Source organism: Nansenia antarctica (assembly GCF_963989245.1).
Source record: "Nansenia antarctica genome assembly, chromosome: 3".
NCBI lineage: Eukaryota > Metazoa > Chordata > Actinopteri > Argentiniformes > Microstomatidae > Nansenia > Nansenia antarctica.
In genome coordinates, this window is record NC_137688.1 from 78,078,728 (window position 1) to 78,100,015 (window position 21,288).

The 21,288-nt window shown below is 41.1% G+C and overlaps 2 protein-coding genes across 2 annotated transcripts; both read left to right on the forward strand.

Annotated features, from left to right (window-relative positions):
- Nucleotides 1-807: 807 nt before the first annotated feature.
- ppt2b (palmitoyl-protein thioesterase 2b) lies at nt 808-11,709 on the forward strand (the record flags this gene model as incomplete). The annotated part of the gene is made up of 8 exons (XM_080525186.1): nt 808-978; nt 5,716-5,869; nt 6,404-6,499; nt 6,764-6,871; nt 10,325-10,408; nt 10,645-10,729; nt 10,896-10,950; nt 11,113-11,709. The coding sequence occupies 8 exons, from the start codon at nt 808-810 to the stop codon at nt 11,254-11,256; spliced, it is 897 nt and encodes a 298-aa protein (XP_080381312.1). The 3' UTR covers nt 11,257-11,709.
- A 4,809-nt stretch (nt 11,710-16,518) lies between these two features.
- On the forward strand, nt 16,519-21,197 carry rps5 (ribosomal protein S5). Its single transcript, XM_080525694.1, has 6 exons — nt 16,519-16,573; nt 17,843-17,951; nt 18,527-18,736; nt 19,680-19,808; nt 20,548-20,646; nt 21,078-21,197. The coding sequence occupies exons 2-6, from the start codon at nt 17,844-17,846 to the stop codon at nt 21,144-21,146; spliced, it is 615 nt and encodes a 204-aa protein (XP_080381820.1). The 5' UTR covers nt 16,519-16,573; nt 17,843; the 3' UTR covers nt 21,147-21,197.
- The last annotated feature ends 91 nt before the right edge of the window (nt 21,198-21,288 follow it).

Here is a 21,288-nt window from a genome sequence, read left to right on the forward strand (position 1 = left end):
TTACCTTCATTCCTAAAAAAAAATATGAGGCCTACATAGTTCAACACAGTTTAGCATTCTTAATATATATATATTTTTACCCACAATTAAAAGAAAAATCCACCATATTATTGGCACGATCCTTATTTTACACGTGTAATATTTATATTAATTCGTAAAGATAATGCATTGAGCAGTCCAAAATGATGGGAATTTATGCAATGTTTATTGAAGAATATATGTAGCTTTTACCCCATCATTAGCCTACATTGTGATAAAGATGTATATACTCTATGTCTTTCCCTTCGTTTGCGTTCTTTCATGGTCAAGGTGCTGATCATCTAACTTGGGGAAAGTGTTTGTTACAAATGTGTTATTTTGTTTTTAAAGAGTTTCCTCGAGTGTCTGTCGAAAGCAATCCAAGCCGGAAATGACCTCATTGGCGGTCACACGTTCTGATCAAAGAACCGGAACACACGCACGCCCACAACAACCTCAGCCGAAGGTCCAATGCAACATCAACAATGTTGTGTTTATAAACCAACCCTCTGCAGGGATTCAACCGGGATGCACGTTAAAAAACAGGATTTATAAAAGGAATAAGTGGTGTAACGAATAGCACAGAGGATAGCATTTTTTTTTGTATTGTATGATTTTATAGCAATTTTTTTATCATATGAATTGGGAATATTAGGGAATATTATAGCCTATTTAATATAGACAGTAACAAAAAATTATTAGACCGGCAGTATTATATTCTGTTTTTAATTCGGCTGGTCGTTTTGTGTTATCGAGATCATGTTCTGTTTTGTTAGAAGTAGAAGAACTATGAAAGGGCCCTCGTCTCCTAGGAGGAGGAGCGGGGCGACGGGGTTGTTGTGGCCGCTGTTAGGTGCGTGTCTTGCGGCAGCGGTCTTGGGGTACAAGCCGGTGATCGTGGTCCATGGGCTGTTCGACAGTTCCGGGGAATTTGCGGATTTACTGCGCTTTATCAACCAAGTAAGTAGCCACAACAAATGAGATATTTCATACGCTGAACTGTGCTGGATTTAGGATTGATTGCTGTTTGTACATCGAGTTCCCGGGACGTTGTACTGAAATTGAGCTGCTCACGCATCTCGGTTAGTTATCTCAATGTCCCGTTTGACCCTAATGGATTTTGATGTATGTATTTGTCTAAGAAATTGGTTGCTACAGTATTTCTGTTGTGTGTCAGTCAACTCTGTCACTACCAACCTTATCAGCAAATCGTGAGCTTAGAATGATAAGGTTCTATCTCAATTTAGGGTAGTTCAGAGATATTGAGCGTCAAAGTTTTTACATTCCATTATGTTTTGTGAGATGGAACCTAACTCAAAACTTATGTTTTGTGAGATGAATTACTAACTCAAAAATGTCAAATTTTTTTAAAATAACACCACACAGGCGTTAATAAACACCTAATGGATCAGATTATGTGAAAAACTCAATTCTGACAAAAATGGAGATAGAACCTTATAATTCTAACGTCACGAAATGGCATACCTTCCTGAATTAATATGTGCAATTTAATGGATCTCTGTTTGTTTGGTTACTTGGTTCTTATATTACCCATGCATGGTGTTGTTGACATGACGTTGCATAACATGCCCGGGAGTTTCACAGCGTCCCTTTAACTCAGGGAAGTCTGATTTGTATTTATTTTATTTTACCAGACAGGCCAATAACAACTCATTCTTATTTGCATTGGTGGCCTGATAAGGCTACAGAGAATAAAACATGATGTATTATTGACCTACCTGGTCAATAGAATAGGATAATGGTTGGTCATCATTATGATCTGTATCTATCTACTGTTACTGCAGATAACTGGATTCCCCTCACCTATCTACACACTTCAGTTGTGGAGATCAGTGACTAAAGTAATCAGTAAAGAACTGCTCATGTCTTCAGGGGAATGCTTTGCTGATAAAGCCTTTTGTGATAAAAAAAAAGAATAAAAATGATGTGGAGAGAGCCACACAGATACTGTGTTTACAGCTCTCGCCATGAAGACTAAACAGGAGATCAGAAGCTCTCGTAGGTTAATAAGCAACACATTTCCCTTTTCTTTAATCTCAACACTGCCTTCTTTTTGGTAGTTTCCCCATCCTCCCTTTTCTCCACAGAGAACCTCAAATATCAAATCGTGAACTTACTACTATGAGGAACAGAAGTCATTATGTGACTAAAGCACCTGTTTGTGGTACTTTTGCATATGATGAGAACATAGACCACGTATCAAACAGAAACAAAGTCCACCTGTCCAAGTTTCTCTGTGTGGCCGGAGGTACACACAATTTGTTTTCAATAATTTACTACAAATTGACTACTGTATAATTACACTGATAAATGATTAAAAGCTTAAATTAGGAGCTTCATCATGAAGTACTTCCCTTTCACACATACAAGCCTTCCCAGTAGATTCCATGGAATTTCCCTGTACGGAACTGAACGTACGACTGACCAGGGAAATTCGACCAGACATTTTTCCTGGTCAGGACCATGTATCATTCCATGTAATGTACCGGGTCGCGTGAATGTATGTGTGAACAGAAGCCTGAACATTCCCTGGTCTGTGTTAGGGAAATATTTAAGTATCTAAATTATAAATCCAAATTGCATAGAAAAGGTATTTAATTATCTTTTTGCGAAAGGAGAACAGTTTACAAGCATGACAGTGAAATCCTTCTCAGAAAAGTGTCTTAACAGAGGAGACATGACATTTTATACACAGGTTACAGTCACTCCCTCAGGTAGGGTTCAAGCCAATCACGTTGGGGTGAGGAAGAGGGAGGAAGGTGATGTGGGTGAATCTGGCCCTCCCTTCCTTACTGTATAACAAGGGTATAATAAGGAAGGAGGGCTCCAAAGTGAACAAAGGCAGAGCAATCGCTCTGGTGTGGATCAACATTGTCTTGAGTTTCTAGGCGTCAAGTCAGACTATGGAAAACAAAAGGAATTCAAATGTATCTGTTGTCTAGCAAATGTCGGATCTTGAGCAGAGGAAAATAGTTTTCATTGTGTACTAGACTGGGGTCGACTGGGGTCTTCAATGTGCTGACTCTGCCCAGACAGTCTGACTCAGTGACTTTTCCAAGAGTAGCAATGACAAAATGTCTTATCAAACTAATAATTTCCCCCTACATCTGTCTCATTTCACAGCTGTCCTGCATCTCGCAGTCAGGGCAAAGTGCATAAGAACTGCCCCAGACACTGAATATCTAGGCTACTACTAAATATAATTCCACAACTGGACACTAGCCTACTTCATTTCCAATCATAGTGGAGGTATGATATATGGCAGATATATGGTATATGGCAGTCTCACGCGCCTGTCTCGTTCGAGTCACGTCTACTACGTTGCAGTTCTGCATCCAATTGAACGCGTGATTCAAGTAGCTTGTGTAAGCCCGGGGCAGTCAATATAATTCCACAACTGGATAGTACGTCGTTTCCAATCATAGTTAGCATAGCAGTATATCTAATTAAGTTAACTCGTATTATGCTTACCATCACCATGTTCTCCCATACTGTGCTTTTGGACTAGTAGGCCTATAGTATGTTTATCAACGGTAATCAAGTGCTTTAGTTGGCGAGTGAACTTGGTGATGGTAAGCATAATACGAGTTGACTCGCTGTTAAATTAATGTGAAACATATGATGATAAATACATATAAAACAGAGGTATATGGTATATGGCAGTCTCATGCGCCTGTCTCATGCGCCTGTCCAGTTAAATGCATGATTCAAGTAGATCGCGCAGACAAGTAGATGCCGTCATGTGTGAAAGGGAGCAACGCGGCAATTGCCGGGCAATTAGCTCGTGTGAACGGCGAAAATGCCTGACTGACACGGGTTGGTATTCTGTGGAATTTACAGGGAACTATGTGTGAAAGGGGCTGGATGACCCAAAACAACTGCCATAGAAAAGGGCCAAAAGTGGAAAGGCCAAGTCAGTCTTCAGATTTAAATCCAATTGAACATACATTTTATTTCCTGATGATAAGATTTTAGGAAAAAATACCTCAAAACAAACAGCAGCACCATTATCTAGAGCATGACCTGATAAAATACCCAGCGTCTGGTGGGTCAATGGGTCGCAGTGTCTGGTGGGGTCAATGGGTCGCAGACTTCAGGCAGTTATTGCATGCAAAGGATTATATAAACTGAGGAGAACTCTGTCCCTCACACACAAACCTGTCTCTCCTCTCCTCGGGGCGGCTGTAGCCTAGAGGTTAGAGAGGCCGACTAGCAATTGGAAGGTCGCTGGTTCGATCCCCGCCTCAGGAGGTAGCTGCATGTGCCCTTGAGCAAGGCACTTAACCAGGGGCGGCGCTAGGGGGTGGCTACTGGGGCTCAAGCCCCGGATGTTTTCTGAAAAGCCCCGAATGTTTTACTTAAAAAAATAAATAAAAAAAACTAAAAAAAAACTTGAGTAACGTGCAGTACCGGAGTCCAACAGAGAGGCAGCAGCTGCGCGACATTAGCATGCGTACTGCGTAGCCTGCCCTGCCCTGAAGAAGAAGTGATCTCAATCAGTGCCTGACTTGCAAAATTGTAAGGATGGATATCCCAAAGTTGTTTTCAACAAAACAAGCGCCAAGAACTGTTGCAGCAGCAGTATCAGCAGCAAGAATGACATCACCAGCAGTGATGACATATATGATGTTTCAGGTTTGTGAATCTTATTAGAAAGGTGACTGACTCACTGACACTACTTTTCCGGTTTGCTGATGCTAGCTGGCTATCATAACATAACGTTATGTTATAATGAAAATGAAACATAGCAAGGTACTGTTACGGTACATGGTAAGAAATCAAACAAAGGATAATACTTATACAAATAAAGTGAATAACAGGCTGATAGTCTTTGATATCTGCACTCTGGTTGACTGAGTAACAAGTGAAAAAGAATGATGTAACGTTAATGTTACAGCTAGTAAACATGGAGTAACCACATTAAGTATGCCCTTATGGTAGTATGTATGTATACAGAACATGACTCAAATCGATCCTAAGATGTAACGCTAACTAACTAAGTTTGTTTAATGTCCCAGGGGGGATTTGATTTCACAGTACTATACACAGGCCAACAATACATGTAATATATCGTCATATAACACAGGACAAGACTCTAAATACAATATAAGTGGTGAGCACAGAGTCTGCCCTGATATACATACTGTAACATAACTAGCCTCAGCCCATCAATTATGTAATTCTATACAAATATAAATGATGGTGACTGACAGGGGGAGCTACGTGTGCTGACCTCCCTCTGTGCCCAGAACCACCACAATTAGTTTGCTTCATTAAAGGGTGTGAATGTATATGTGTTCTCCAGTGCCTTTTGTCCGCTTTAAGGTGGTGGTAAGTTGAAGGTTGAAGGCAAAATTTTCCGGCGCGCTCCGCGCGCACATTACATTCTCCCTCTGGGCTAAGCCCCGGATCTCCTACGATCCTAAATCCGCCCCTGCACTTAACCCCTAATTGCTCCAGGGGCGCCGACTGTGGCTGACCCTGTGCCTAGAGCAAAAAATACCAAATTCAATTGACAGACAAGTTGATTTGCATGGCAAATCAAACATTCTTCTTCTTCTTCTCCTTCTCCTTCTCCTTCTCCTTCTCCTTCTCCTTCTCCTTCTCCTTCTCCTTCTCCTCCTACTCCTCCTCCTACTCCTCCTCCTTCTCCTCCTCCTCCTCCTCCTCCTGCAGTCTCACCCAGGAACCAATGTGACAGTCCTGGACCTGTTTGACCGCAGCTCCAGCCTGCAGCCGCTATGGAAACAGGTGGAGGGCTTCAAGGATGCCATCTATCCCATCATGCAAAACGCTGCTGACGGGGTCCACTTCATCTGCTACTCTCAAGGTGGGCATATACCTGTACAATATACATGTGTTTACAATTGTGTGTTTTTTTATACAGAATTTTGTAGTGAGATTTTTAAAAACATTTTGGGGGGGGGTATACATTGTAGAATATGAGGACTTTAGGGTAAGCTTAAAACGGATTGACCTTTATTTATTTATTTATTTATTTTTCTCATGAAACATTCAATGAGATAAGAGTGTGTATTTACTTACATGGGTGGCGGCTGTGGCGCAGGAGGTAGAGCCGCCGTCTAATGATCGCAAGGTCGGCAGATCGGTGGTTCAAGCCCCGGCTGGCCACATGTCGAAGTGTCCTTGGGAAAGACACTGAACCCCAAATTGCCCAGTGAGCGGGCGCTTTGCATGGTAGCTTGCCGCTTGGTGTGTGAATGTGTGTGTGTGAATGTGTGTGTGTGTGTGTGTGTGTGTGTGTGTGTGTGAATGTGTGTGTGAATGGGTGAATAAGAGGCCGTTGTAAAGCGCTTTGGATAAAGTGCAGTCCATTTACTTACCCTCATTCTATTCCATTCAGGTGGGCTGATTTGCAGAGGGATCTTATCCACTCTCTCTGACCACAACGTCCACTCCTTTATCTCTCTGTCCTCGCCACAGGCTGGGCAGTATGGAGGTTAGTGCCTCTAATGACTATGTACATTTGAATAATAATAATTCATTATAATTCATTATATTTATATAGCGCTTTTTCCGAGGCTCAAAGACGCTGACAATATGGGAAAAACAGAAAACACAGAAACAACAAGCAACAGACAACATGAGCACATAGAACACATTTGAATCATGCATTGTCCCTTTGGTTGCCAATGTGTGTCATTACTTACATGCTGCCAAATGATGAATTTAACCCCCTCATTGCCCTTGTTATGTCTTTCAGATACAGACTATTTGAAGTACCTCTTCCCACAGTTTATGAAGACCAACCTTTTCCACCTCTGTTATACCTCTGTGGGTCAGAGGATATCCATCTGCAACTACTGGAATGGTGAGGAATGGTTCAGTCACTTAATGGTTCAGTCACTTAATGGTTTGGTCACTTAATGGTTCAGTCACTTATGGCGCTTTTCCATTGACCCGCTCGGCACGGCTCGCCTCTGCCCGCTATACAGATCAGCGGGGGGAAATGCGATAAGTTTAGTAGTTTGAAGGAACGCTGTAAAATCCTGTCTGCGCCGACAGCTCCGGTTTCGGAGCAAGACACGAATCTATCGGCATTAGTCAAATACATGCTCACATCCAGTCATCCGCTCACTGCTCTCCATCAAAAATGGCACATCCATCAATAATATTACATAATAACAACTGTACTGATTAGATTGCTTAGATTGTTTAATACATCAACGGGGGGAAAAGCGAGATGAACTCGCGAGTATCATGCTTCCTCCATTGAACGGAAAGTCCTATCTATTCCATTCAAAGTGTTTTAGCCTTCCCCCTTTCCACTGGTAATAAGGAATTGGCAAGAATAGATCGATATAAATAGATCAACATAATGCAGCACTATCATGCACAGATCAGCCTTAAAACATGTAACGTTAGATATATAACGGAGCAATGTATTTCTACGGAAAGGCTGACTGACGCGGGGCTCATACAATCTCCGCGTTTTATATAGATACGAGTGCTCCGGTGTCTTGCTGGTAGTCAAATATATTCAAGATTCAAGATTCAAGAATGCTTTATTGTCTGTCACAGAGTGACAGAAATTCTCCTTTGACAGGCAGAAGTGCAGCTCAAGAATACAGTTTCCACATTAAAACACACATAGGTCACATACATTAATACATACAATAAAAACAGACAGATATAACAGTGTTTATGTAGTGCATATTTAAAAAGTCTAGTCATTTAAAAATAATAGTAATAAAAACAGTATTATGATTTAAAAAGCTAAAATGCTAAAATGCAGTGTGCTTCCTATTTTAAAATGTTCAGGGCGGTGGTTGCAGTGGGAATGAATGATTTTTTATATGTGTTTTTCCGGGCCAGTGGAGTTCTATAACGGCGGCCTGATGGAAGTGGCTGAAATGATTGGTGGAGGGGGTGAGAGGGGTCCTGTGTGATTTGTGTGGCTTTTCTGATTAGTGACCGGTTGTAGATTTCAGACAGGGGGGTTTGAGGTGAGCCGATGATTTTACTTGCCTGATTGACTATACGGGAGAGTTTGGTTTTGTGTTTAACAGTGAGGGAGTTGTACCAGGATGTGTTATTGAAGGTGAGAATGGATTCAATGAGTGATTTGTAAACCAGGGTTAAAATGTCCTTGCTGACGTTAAAAGCCCTGAGCTTCCTCAGCAGGTGGAGGTGCTGCTGGGCCTTTTTGTAGATTAAGTCAGTATGCTGGGAGAAGGACAGAGAGATGTCAATCTCTGTCCCCAGGTACTTGAATATGTATGTATTTATATATACAGCATATGGATGTTACGTGCCTGTTACCTGCCGCTTTCAGTTCTAGTAGTTTAGATCTCGCAACCAGGGAAACGCCGACATGTGTTAAAGGGAGCAAGACGCAAATATACCGGCATTTGACTGCCGCTGGACTGAGGAACAGCATAGGCACAGGACATCGCCATAATAGCGATTTTTTGTTATGCTTGTTGTAAATAAAAGTTCTATGATGCATTGAAATGACATTAAACTAAGATAATACGATGGTTATCATAATTCTTCTAATCTTTATTAATAAGTTATTACAGAAACAGTAAGTGACATTTTCCGAGAGCGAAATCTGTTGTGGTATTTAAAGATGGCGGTTAGCGAAGAAATCTATGAACATGGGATGACGATTTTCATTGACCAATCAACGGTGTGCAGCGTCACACGTCACACGCAGCATGGCAAAAAAGTACCGGCACGGGTACGAGAAATGGCACGGGTACTTTTGGCAGTGGAGAAAGGCTAAAGACCAGGGCCGACCCTAACCCTGTAGTGGAAAAGTGCCATTAATGGTTCGGTCACTTAATGGTTCAGTCACTTAATGGTTCAGGAACGGTTCGGTCACTTAATGGTTCAGTCACTTAATGGTTCAGTCACTTAATGGTTCAGTCACTTAATGGTTCAGTCACTTAATGGTTCAGTCGCTTAATGGTTCAATCACTTAATGGTTTGGTCACTTAATGGTTCAGTCACTTAATGGTTCAATCACTTAATGGTTCAGTCGCTTAATGGTTCAGTCACTTAATGGTTCAGTCACTTAATGGTTCAATCACTTAATGGTTTGGTCACTTAATGGTTCAGTCACTTAATGGTTCAATCACTTAATGGTTCAGTCGCTTAATGGTTCAGTCACTTAATGGTTCAGTCACTTAATGGTTCGGTCACTTAATGGTTCAGTCGCTTAATGGTTCAGTCACTTAATGGTTCAGTCACTTAATGGTTCGGTCACTTAATGGTTCAGTCACTTAATGGTTCAGTCACTTAATGGTTCGGTCACTTAATGGTTCAGGAAGGGTTCAGACACTTAATGGTTCAGTCACTTAATGGTTCAGTCACTTAATGGTTCAGTCGCTTAATGGTTCAGTCACTTAATGGTTCAGTCACTTAATGGTTCGGTCACTTAATGGTTCAGTCACTTAATGGTTCAGGAAGGGTTCAGACACTTAATGGTTCAGTCACTTAATGGTTCAGTCACTTAATGGTTCAGTCGCGTAATGGTTCAGTCACTTAATGGTTCAGTCACTTAATGGTTCAGTCGCTTAATGGTTCAGTCACTTAATGGTTCAGTCACTTAATGGTTCAGTCACTTAATGGTTCGGTCACTTAATGGTTCAGTCACTTAATGGTTCAGTCACTTAATGGTTCGGTCACTTAATGGTTCAGTCACTTAATGGTTCAGTCGCTTAATGGTTCAGACACTTAATGGTTCGGTCACTTAATGGTTCGGTCACTTAATGGTTCAGGAATGGTTTGGTCAGGGATCCCGTCTGGGAAACCCAAAGTCAAATGAGATTGTCAAACGGCTATAAAGGCTATTTCCCCCAAGAAATCAGGCTCCTGGAGAAAGACACTAGAAGAAAACGAAACACTGCCACCCCCAAACCAACCACACTCACACTACAAATATGAGCATATTATATTATTATAACTACTGCACACTACTGGATTACTTGTATACCACTGGACTACTTAACTACCGTAATGTATTATATTGCCATTCATATCATTGTACTTTGCACAGCATTTTTGCACTATCGAAGCCACTGTAACTTGATTGCTCACTGTTTACTTGATTATTATTGTTGTGATTTTGTATCTGAATGCTGCAATGCCAATGTTGAGGAACCAAAGCCAAAGACTTTTACTCTTGTGTACTTGTACAGTAAGATGTTATAAAAGCAATTCTGATTCTTTGATTTAGAAACGTACAGTAGATGGTGGTTCTGTGGTAGGAGTGAACGCTGCTCTCGTTTTGATGTGAGTGTTTTGTTTTCTCCTCCAGACCCCCATCACCGGGACATGTACGTGAACGGCAGTGATTATTTAGCTTTATTGAACAGCGAGAGGCCAAATCCCAATTCAACAGGTCAGCAATTCTGCACGAGTGAAATTTGTCCTTACACACCACTCTATGATAATAAAACACAGTCTTAAGATAATAAAAAACAAGAATGAGACAAATAGAGGGATATACCTAAAAGTAATCGGCAGGAATCTAAGTATGTATCTATTATGTAAACTTATATACTTATATACTGTGGGAGAATGTTGTAAATATTTGAGAATGCATAGAGTAGCATGTAGTTGTTGTCATTCAAGCAGTATGGAAAAAGAACTTCCTTCGTATCAAGAAGCTGGTCTTGATCGGGGGCCCAGATGACGGAGTCATCACACCTTGGCAGTCCAGGTGAGTAGTTCCTCACTCCTGTTTTTCCACATTGCTTTGTCTCCCTTCTGTGTTCATCTTAGAGAGATGTTATGTCTGTGGGATTCCCTCCAAGGTCACACTGGTTCTCTCTCTCTCTCTCTCTCTCTCTCTCTCTCTCCGTCTCTCTCCGTCTTTGCATTTTTAGTCAGTTTGGCTTTTATGATGACAACGAGACTGTCGTTGAGATGAAGAACCAAGATGTGAGTATTCCTTTTGATCAGGGCGAATGTTTATCGTTATTTGGGTTGGGATGTTTATAGTTGTACTTTCAGGGCCATAAGTGAAGCAATAAAAGTAAAAAAAAAAAAAAAAAAAGGATACAAGTTTTTCCCATTGTTGACATGTTCCTTTTTCTTTGCCAGTTGTATTTAAGAGATGTGTTTGGTCTGAAGACCCTAAACGCTCGTGGAGACCTGTTCCTGTGTTCGATGGCTGGAGTAGAGCACGTCAAGTGGCACTCTAATGACACAGTCTTTACCACCTGCATTGAAAAGTGGCTGGTCTAGAGCAGACGACACACACACACACACACACACACACACTCTTCATGCTAGGGTTGGGCGGTTTCCAATTTTTTATACCGTTAAACCTCCCCCCAAATTTAACCGCAGTTCACGGTTTTGCCGTGGCATTAAAAATCACGTTGTAGGGCTTTGACGGAGCCTTGATTTGTGACAGCGGCTGGTGAAATGTGGACCAAAGACCTATCCTTTCCAGCCAAACCTGCTCGAACACTTTCCACGAACAGTGCTGAAAAATGCGCTTAAAATAAATAAATGAAAACAGTGCTAATCCTAATGAGAGGACATGTCAGGAAAAATTCGACTATGTACAGGGTTCCCACGGGTCCTTGAAATCCTTGAAAGTTTGTGAATTTGAGGGAAAAAAAATCAAGGCCTTAAAAGTTTTTGAAAATACACATGGGTCATTGAAAGTGCTTGAATTCCCCCCCCCCCCCTCTCTCTCTCTCTAAAAAAATGTATATATTTTTTTTTTTTTACTTAGCTCGTCAACTAGTTCTGTCCCAAACTATGCCGTGTTGGGTCCTTGAATTTGAGGGAATTGAGTCTTGAAAGTCCTTGAAAGTCCTTGAAAGGTGCTTGAAAGGTGCTTGAATTTGATGTTTCAGAAGGTGTGGGAACCCTGTATGTATGGGAATCACTGCGCAACAGTCACCCGAGTACAAAGTACAGAGTGTGTCACAACAGACAAGTGTTGTGAATCCCGTATCCTTCTTCTGAGGAGAAGCTGTCTTTTTTGACAGGTTATTTATTTGACAAAAGGTTCTGTAATCACTTTCATAGCATCTCCAACCACACAGACAGTGGTGCTGGACAAACACTCTTAAGGCGTTTATTTTATATAGCAATTTATGACGGTTTTATGACAGTATTATTAGTATAGATATCGTTGCTGTTTTCAAAAACCGCGGTTTACAGTATAAGCGTATAACCGCCCAACCCAACTTCATGCAATCTTCATAACAATGAAGCACCTACACACCTAGAGAGAATCATCTCCTCTATAATGTGTCATGCAAATTTTTTTACTCTGTGTGAAAGGTATGTCTGTCTATAGTGCATTATGAATAGCGAATTTCATTTTCAAACATAATGACATTACCATTTACCATATTGAACCAACATACACAAATACACTCTTACATGTGTATCCATGTGTGTGTTTGTTCACACATACCTCAGAAAGTACTACTACACAACAGTGTCATTTGCAGACCCACTGCCCAGTTCATCCATCGCCTCATTGATGGAGTGATTTCTACCATTGGTTTTTTATCTGGAACTGATGTTTCCCTGTCTTTTTAACCTGTAAAACTTTGTCAGAATGTGGTCATGGTCATTGCTGCCGCTGAGCTGGCCAGCCACTGCATAAGACATCATGCCTTAAGTTAAGAATGTTACCTGTGTGTTTCAGTGTTCTAGAATGTTACCTGTGTGTCTCAAGCCTGGACTACACGTATATGGATATATTTTTAAGCGGATATTTTCGTCCTCGTTTAAAAACAAAAAAACTCTGTCCACACCACAAACATATCTCTGTCCATACGAAAAGCCAAAACTGAACACGATCTGTCAAATACCGTAGAAGAACGTTACGGGCATGCGCAGTCCGTTGTAATCAAACGGCGGCAATGACTCAAAACGTAAACAGACCAAACTCTTTGAAACAGACAGAAACGAAAAGTACAAAACAGACAGAAAAGCAAGTTATGGCGACCAAGAAGAAAGCAAGAAACTGATTATTTTGTGTGGACCGACGATGAAGTTGAGCCATTGTTGCTGTTGACAACTGTTTTGCTTCAATGTGTGAACGGCTTGACGCTTGACGTCATTGCATCAACACCAGCTCCGTTTAACATAACCACACTGATCCACTCATTCCACTGATCCACTTATTTCTTCACTTCACACAAAAAAAAATGCGTTTAGAGAAATATCCATATACATGTAGTCCAGACCTCAGTGTTCCATTTTGTTTCCAAACCCAAGTGCTATAACCTGCCAACAGTGATGGTGCTAAAAAAAAAGAAAAAGGAATGGATGGATGAAGAGAAAGTTGATTGAAAAAGAGGAATGGTATAAAAGGGTAAAGGAGTTTAGAAAGAGGGAGAGAGGGAAGGAGTGGCAGTGCTATATTAGCATTTACCTGTGCACTGAGCATGTAACAGGACATGTCTCGTTGCATTTAGATATCTCAGGCTGTTGTATCAAACCTCTTTGTCTGTCTGTTTTTATCAGAAAGGGAATGGTTTCTTTTACACTATTTGTGATATTGTTGAGGATGTGGGTGTTTTTATGAATGTCTGTTCTGTATAATTGGCTAGAATAAGCTACAGTGTGAACTGTACTTTGCAGTGCGGACTGCACAAAGGTTGAAATGTCACCAGGACCTAACCTAAAATGATAGGGGCTAAAGGGAATGTTGTATATTGTATAAATGTTTTTCAAAATGGTTCACTTTGCAATATTATGTCTAAGTATTTTAATATTGTTGCGTTGGGTTTATGTTCTGAATCTAAAGAAAGTGTTGACCTTTGTATTGCATTGATTAATAGAGAATCATGGAAAGAATTGCCTTGTCTAAGGTCTTTTAACTCTCTACGTTGCATTGTTTCAAAGCTACCAGGGGCCCGTTCCACTAAGAGAGATTATCTTCTAATCGGCGATAATTTCATTTTGCGTTCGGTTCCATCAATGTGGCTCAAATAATTTGCTGCTTGGTTGCTATGCAACCAATCCTTCTGAGTAATTCTGGTCCCGAGCAGACTTACAGGCTGGTTTAGGTAATGCGTGCGTCAAAAAATCTCTCACAGGCGGAAACTACATCCCGAACGACAGTTCCTCAAGTGTCTTTTAGGAAATATTAGTTCCCACTTTTTATGAGATAGATAGATAGATAGATAGATAGATAGATAGTTTGACTGTGTGATAGATAGATAATTTGATATTTTGAAAGTGTGATCGCTCGATAGATAGTTTGATTGTGTGATAGATAACTTGATATTTTGAAAGTGTGATAGATAGATCGATAGATAGATAAATAAAAAAAATAGGTATGTCTATCAACTTGCATTGCCATCATCACAGCGGTGTGGCTGGCGCAGTGGCAGCCAGCTAGTGTTCTGAAGGTTGCGTGTTCGATTTAAGTAGACTTATATATTTTTATTTTTTTACATTTAACCGAAGCCTTCATGCAAATCGATTTACAATGTATCTGTCTAAGTGAATCATCTATCCATCAGTAATCATAAGAAAAAATAATCTATGCCAAATCCAGGGTCCAGTTAGAAGAACATAATTTACTCAGAAAGGCTTCAAACACCATTGTAATCGTGTCAGTTCTTGTAAATTAGCCTGCACCATCATTTTATAGCCTATATACTTTTTTAGATGAGATTTTAGATTAGATTCAGACAACGAAATGCAATAAAAAGTGTGTCTGAAGAGGGAGTTGAACCACCGTCTTAAAATGACAAATAAATACCATGTCAGCGGTCAATACCACTAGGCCATCATAACAATATGACAGTATGTATCCTGCTGCTGATATCACCACAGTAGTAAATATTCATTTATTAAAATATGAACATATAACAATAACTGGGGCTAGTATGACCTACGCATTTAATCGGTCAGCAATTTCTTGCCAAACCATTTCCCTCGCCTTGTTAATTGCGGCAGTATTACACTATTTTACATCTTATTTGTCGTCTTCATAAAGATCAATCTTCATTTCGACAGTTTGACTCTTCGGGGCTCTTTATGTCTGCGTGCACGCGCCCATATCAAGGATTTCTAAGCCGGTGTTCTGTGAACACTCATCACACAAGCCTGATCCTCGTTCGAGGAATCACCTGAGGCTTGAATTCCAATCCTGAGTTGCCTGATCGCAGGATTTATTTTTATCGCCGATATACTAATCAACGTTAGTGGAACAGCCTCCTGGTTACCTAATGGAAAAAGCTGCAATTCCCAGGCAGTTATAATATTTTTTAGAAGGGAATAATAATACTTTATTTCAGAAGTCTGTGTTTCATGTGTTTATTGAATTTTGCAAAATTTGAGAATTACCACTGTGCTTTACCGTTTCTATTTTGAGAAATATGTATATGTATAGTGTATAGTAGCTTAAACCTAAATGGAAAATGTTTGTTATTGAAAACGTTGTGTAAAGAACATAAATACCCGACATTGTAAAATGTTCTTGTGCATTTTTCATTTTGAGCCTTGTCTTATCAACATTTGAATAGATACATATTTCAACTGTGTATGCAAAATACCTGCAGCACTTACAGTTATCACTTTAAATGTTCTCTCTGCCAAACTATCGCCCTACTTTGTGACAGAGACACAATCCATTGAGTAAGTACTAAAGGGGTAATCTGGGATTTAACGCCCATAGTTGCCTATAAATGGTCAGTGAAACACCCCTAATTAATATTCATACATACTGACTACATGATGACAGTGATGGCAAATCTCGACAGAAAGGGTAAAAAAAGAAATTTCATCCTGTGAAATTATGGGCAATGAACATGAAAACGGCATCAGTTTAAACATAATGTGTTGTACTATTCACCTTATTATTAATGAGAATACATTTCATAAGATGCAAGTATTGTTTAATAATTACAGATCCAATCTGATCCATTCCCAGTTAAACTGTACAACATAATGTAGGTGTTCTTTTGCAAAACATATATCTCCCTTTGTATTTATTATCCTAAATCATGTTTTTTTGTGTGCACTCCAGGGAACTCTTCATAGATAATAAAACAAATACAAAATATAATAATATAATGTGAGAGGTTATATTTCTATTCATTTTTACACAATGGTTTCAATTTCAAAGCCTTTCTCGAGTTTCATCCTTCTGCCAAAGTTTGCTTAGAAAGTGGCGTACGCCTTCTTTTGTGCGTACTCAACGTTTATAAATGAGGCCCCTGTGCCTATGGTCCTCTGTCCCTACCAAAAATTAAAAATAAAACGTTTCCAATAGTTGTAAAAGTAAATTTTTCATGAAAACGGCAGAAGGCTGAATAACAATCGAAACATGAATTACAACAGGGCTTCTTCAGCTTATGCCCTAGTAAATAATTCTGCTGTAGATGAAAAGTGTATAATATTGGGCCCTGGCTGGGACAGGTGACGTTAATAATTAATAACGGACTACAATATCCATAAAGCCATGCAAACCGGATACCACCCAGGTCACTTCCGTCTGGTTGGATATCCGCGTGAGGCGCCGTGAAGAGGCCCTTTTCCATCCGTGAGAAGTGTGGTGTGGCACGTCAGACACAAAGTGAGTGACAAATATGTTATTTTGCACTTCAAATTTAACTCTAAGCACTCCACATTAAGCCAATTTAGGTGTTGCATTTCGTTCTTTCATATGACACAAAAACTAAAACACCATTTAGACCCGTAAGTTGATTTTTAAAGAACCAAATGTAGAGTATTCCGGGTGATAGCTGAGCATAGCTCGTTGCTAGCCCATGTGTGACACCCGCACACTGGCGAGGACCTCACGGGGTTTTGTTTTAACCTCAAGCTGCTGTTCTCAAGCTGCTGTTTACTCCACCGTTTTATCTTACCCGATGTCAATAGATTTATTTTTAAGTATTGCTTTTTTATTCGTGAGCATGTTAGCCACTAACGAGCGGACCGTTTAGCTTACACGCTGTCTGGTACGCGATGCACGAGGCTTCCGTTTGGGCCTCCTAGCTTAGCCCCGGTAGCACTGATGTACTGCAGAGATGAGAGATGCAGAATTATTCGTGACGTTAGAATTATAAGGTTCTATCATTTGTCAAAATTGAGTTTTTTTTACATAATCTGATCCATTAGGTGTTTATTAATGCCTGTGTGGTGTTATTTTTAAAATGTTGACATTTTTGAGTTAGTAATTCATAAAATATAAAGGTTCCATCTCACAGAACATAATGGAATGTAAAAACTTTGACGCTCAATATCTCTGAACTGCCCTAAACGGAGATAGAACCTTCTCATTCTAACATCACGATATAGCGTAGTTTTTTCCCCATACTTTTCCAGGTCTGGAAATGTGTTATTCAAAGGTATGGAAAAAAATCTGCCATATTCGTACCAGAAGGGTCAAGAATAATTCTACAATTATTTGTATTCAATATTTTTCTTAAAACCAGATAGGCTCATCCTGGGGCTCTGAATTATTTGACGTTTGACAGAAGTCAGGACTCGGGTCATAGTACACACGCGTTTTTAACACATCAGATTCAAATGACCTGAGCTCTGGTGTTATTAAATGTAGCTAGGAACCCGCAAACTAGTTAATGTAAACGTTAAAAACGTAGGAACTCTCTAGCTAGTTAGTTAGTTGCATTTAAACAACTAGCCAGCGGTCTATCATGATGAGTCCTCATCAAATTGTAGCATTTTTTGTTGTCAAGTGTTGTCTTTCAGTTCTAACCATGTGGATGTAAGGCGAAGCGAAATGTAGACTACAGGAAAGGAGCTAATTGTCCGAATTCATTGATCTCTTACTGCCTGAGTTACATCTGTTTGCATGTCTGAATTTGGTTTGTGCATTCAGGATGACTGAGAACTGGGAAACTGCCCCAGCAGTGGCTGAATCCCCAGAGATCAAGCTCTTCGGGAAATGGAGCACAGATGATGTTCAGATCAATGACATCTCTCTGCAGGTAAGGATGGTCTTTGTTTGGGAGTGCAGACACTGTTGGTTTCAGCTTTTTTCAGTGGACTGGGTACTGAACAATGTAATGATGTTTGTTCCAAACAGAAAGATGTATAATACTGTAAGCGAGGCTAGAGTCACGCCTAGACACATCTCATTGTCCTGGTGTGCTAGAGTGCTCGCAGAGGAAATGTCTTTGCTTATTCGTTGGCTGTGTAGCCTATTGTGGTCCAGCCAATCACCAGCTCAGATACATGTTTGATTTTACCAGCCCTGACATCATTCAGATGAAAAGGTTGTCCAACTGGGGGCGACTGGTGCAGGAGGTAGAGCCGCCGCCGTCTAATGATCGCACGGTTGGCAGATCGGTGGTTCGAGCCCCGGCTGGCCACATGTCGAAGTGTCTGTGGGCAAGACACTGAACCCCACATTGCTCCCAGTGAGCGGGCCAGAGCCTTGCATGGTAGCTTGCCGCTGTGTGTGAGAATGGGTGAATGAGAGGCCGTTGTAAAGTGCTTTGGATAAAGGCGCTATATAAGTGCAGTCCATTTATCATTTAATGCCCCCCCCCCCTTTACTTAGGATTACATTGCCGTGAAGGAGAAGTACGCCAAGTACCTACCACACTCTGGAGGGCGCTATGCTGCCAAGCGTTTCCGTAAGGCCCAGTGCCCCATCGTGGAGCGACTCACCAACTCCATGATGATGCACGGACGCAACAACGGCAAGAAGCTGATGACCTGTCGTATCGTCAAGCACGCTTTCGAGATCATCCACCTGCTCACTGGGGAGGTATGTCGTATGCTTCCAATGTTGTACATGTGACTTTTTCCCCCCCCATATTTTTATTGTTGGAGACAGTATAGATTTTGACAGGAAGGATAGGTGAGAGAGAGAGAAGGGATGACATGCAGGATGTGTCCGTGGCCGGAATCGAACCGGGAATCCTGCGATTACATGGTCGACACTTAACCTGCTACGCCACCTAAACGCTCCAATAGATGTGACTTTTTAACCCTAGCTTGCGACACAATACTTAGTTACAGCAGTGATTCTCATTCGAAGGTGGTGGTGGGGTGGAGTAGGAGATGTCATAGATCGCAAGATGAATTCTAAAGTGTGGGGAGGGAGGATGCATGCATAACATCTGAGGCCGGATTTCCACTGTGGATTTGCCTGCCCAGGGACTGCTGATGTCATTTAGCTACCCAGCTAATTCAGGGAGAGTCAATGGCTGTCCATCGTCCCTTTTAAATAAAATGACGTTTGTTCCAAACAGAAAGATGTATAATACTGTAAGCGAGGCTAGAGTCACGCCTAGACACATCTCATTGTCCTGGTGTGCTAGAGTGCTCGCAGAGGAAATGTCTTTGCTTATTCGTTGACTGTGTAGCCTATTGTGGTCCAGCCAATCACCAGCTCAGATACATGTTTAGTCTTACCAGCCCTAACATCATTCAGATGAAAAGGTTGTCCAACTGGGGGCGGCTGTGGCGCAGGAGGTAAATAAAAACAGGCAGTCCCAAATATTTGGTAATTTTGCACAGAAATAGAGCGTTAGAATTGAGACCCTGGACCCGAGTAATAAAATAAAAGATAAATAAAAAATGATGTTCCCCTCCAAATATGAGCTCAGTTTAAGTTTTTTGGGGAGGAGTCAGGAGCTAAAGAGGTTGAGACCCACTGGGGTCCAGCAGAGATGTAACTGACGGTCTTTCCCCTGCTCTCCCCTCAGAACCCCCTCCAGGTGCTGGTCAACGCCATCATCAACAGCGGACCCCGTGAGGACTCCACCCGTATCGGCCGTGCTGGTACCGTGAGGAGGCAGGCTGTGGACGTGTCCCCTCTGCGTAGGGTGAACCAGGTAACTGCATACCCGTCCCCGTTCCCCACTCTCACTGTCTGCCAAATATAATAATAATCATAATAATAATACATTAGACTTATATAGCACTTTTCTAGACACTCAAAGATGCTTTACAAACTGAAAAGATTGACTAGTAATAATAAAAAGAAATAAAAGAAAGTATGGAGGTCTAATACATTTTTAGATGACTAAATCTAAGTGTCTTTGTCGGACAATCTACTACTATGTATGTATACTGCAATTACACCTAGATTTCGGGCGGTGAACAAGCAACGCCAGCGTCCTCTCAACTGACATTTTTAAAAAGAAATATGTTGTACACGGCAAGGCTGAAGTCTGCCATGGTAGTTCTTCTGCTTGTGTCAGTCTACTAGTCTACTCTGGGCCCAAGACTAGGCTATATTCGTGTGTACAACCCTGTCAGCAGTCAGTGGATCCCATGTCCGCCTATCACTAGATATGTCCTTGTGGCCCCAGATATTGTGATACACGGGTATGTAATAATGTGCTTGTATAACCGAGGCTAGAGTCACGCCTTGACAGTTTCCAGTTGTTCTGGTGTGCTAGAGTGCTCGGAGAGAAACGTCTTTGCTTATTCGTTGGCTGTAGTCTTCTTGTGACCCGGCCAACCACCGGCTCAGATACAGTTCATGTTGACAGTCAAGATCCCGACACTCATTCCAGTCTGGGTGTTTTTTGGATAGTTGTTTACTTCTAGCCCACTCATGTCTTGTAGGCTATCTGGCTGCTGTGCACGGGAGCAAGAGAAGCGGCTTTCAGGAACATCAAGACCATCGCCGAGTGCCTCGCCGATGAGCTGATCAACGCAGCCAAGGTGAGCATTCGTTGAAGAGGACTTGTTTGGGAGTGCAGACACTGTTGTTTTTTACAGCTTTTTTCAAGGGGTACTGAATGTTGTAATGATGTTTGTTCCAAACAGAAAGATGTATAATACTGTAAGCGAGGCTAGAGTCACGCCTGGACATCTCCATTGTCCTGGTGTGCTAGAGTGCTCGCAGAGGAAATGTCTTTGCTTATTCGTTGGCTGTGTAGCCTATTGTGGTCCAGCCAATCACCAGCTCAGATACATGTTTGATTTTACCAGCCCTGACATTCAGATGAAAAGGTTGTCCAACTGGGGTGGCTGTGGTGCAGGGGTAGAGCCGGCGTCTAATGATCGTTCCATTTTGGAATAAGGCGCTATATAAGTCAGTCCATTTAGCATTTAGAAATGTCCTGAATCTGTTTTGTTTTTTCGCCTATCAGGGATCATCTAACTCTTACGCCATCAAGAAGAAGGATGAGTTGGAGAGAGTGGCCAAATCCAACCGTTAAAAAGTCTTTGTTTCTTTCTAAAAATTGTTGAAATAAATTTGAAGAAACTTACTTTTTTCTGCTGTTATTACACCTATATCTTAGACAGGGGAAGTTCTACTGTAACCAAGGTTTCCTTTTCAGAGGTTTATAAAGCCCTGTT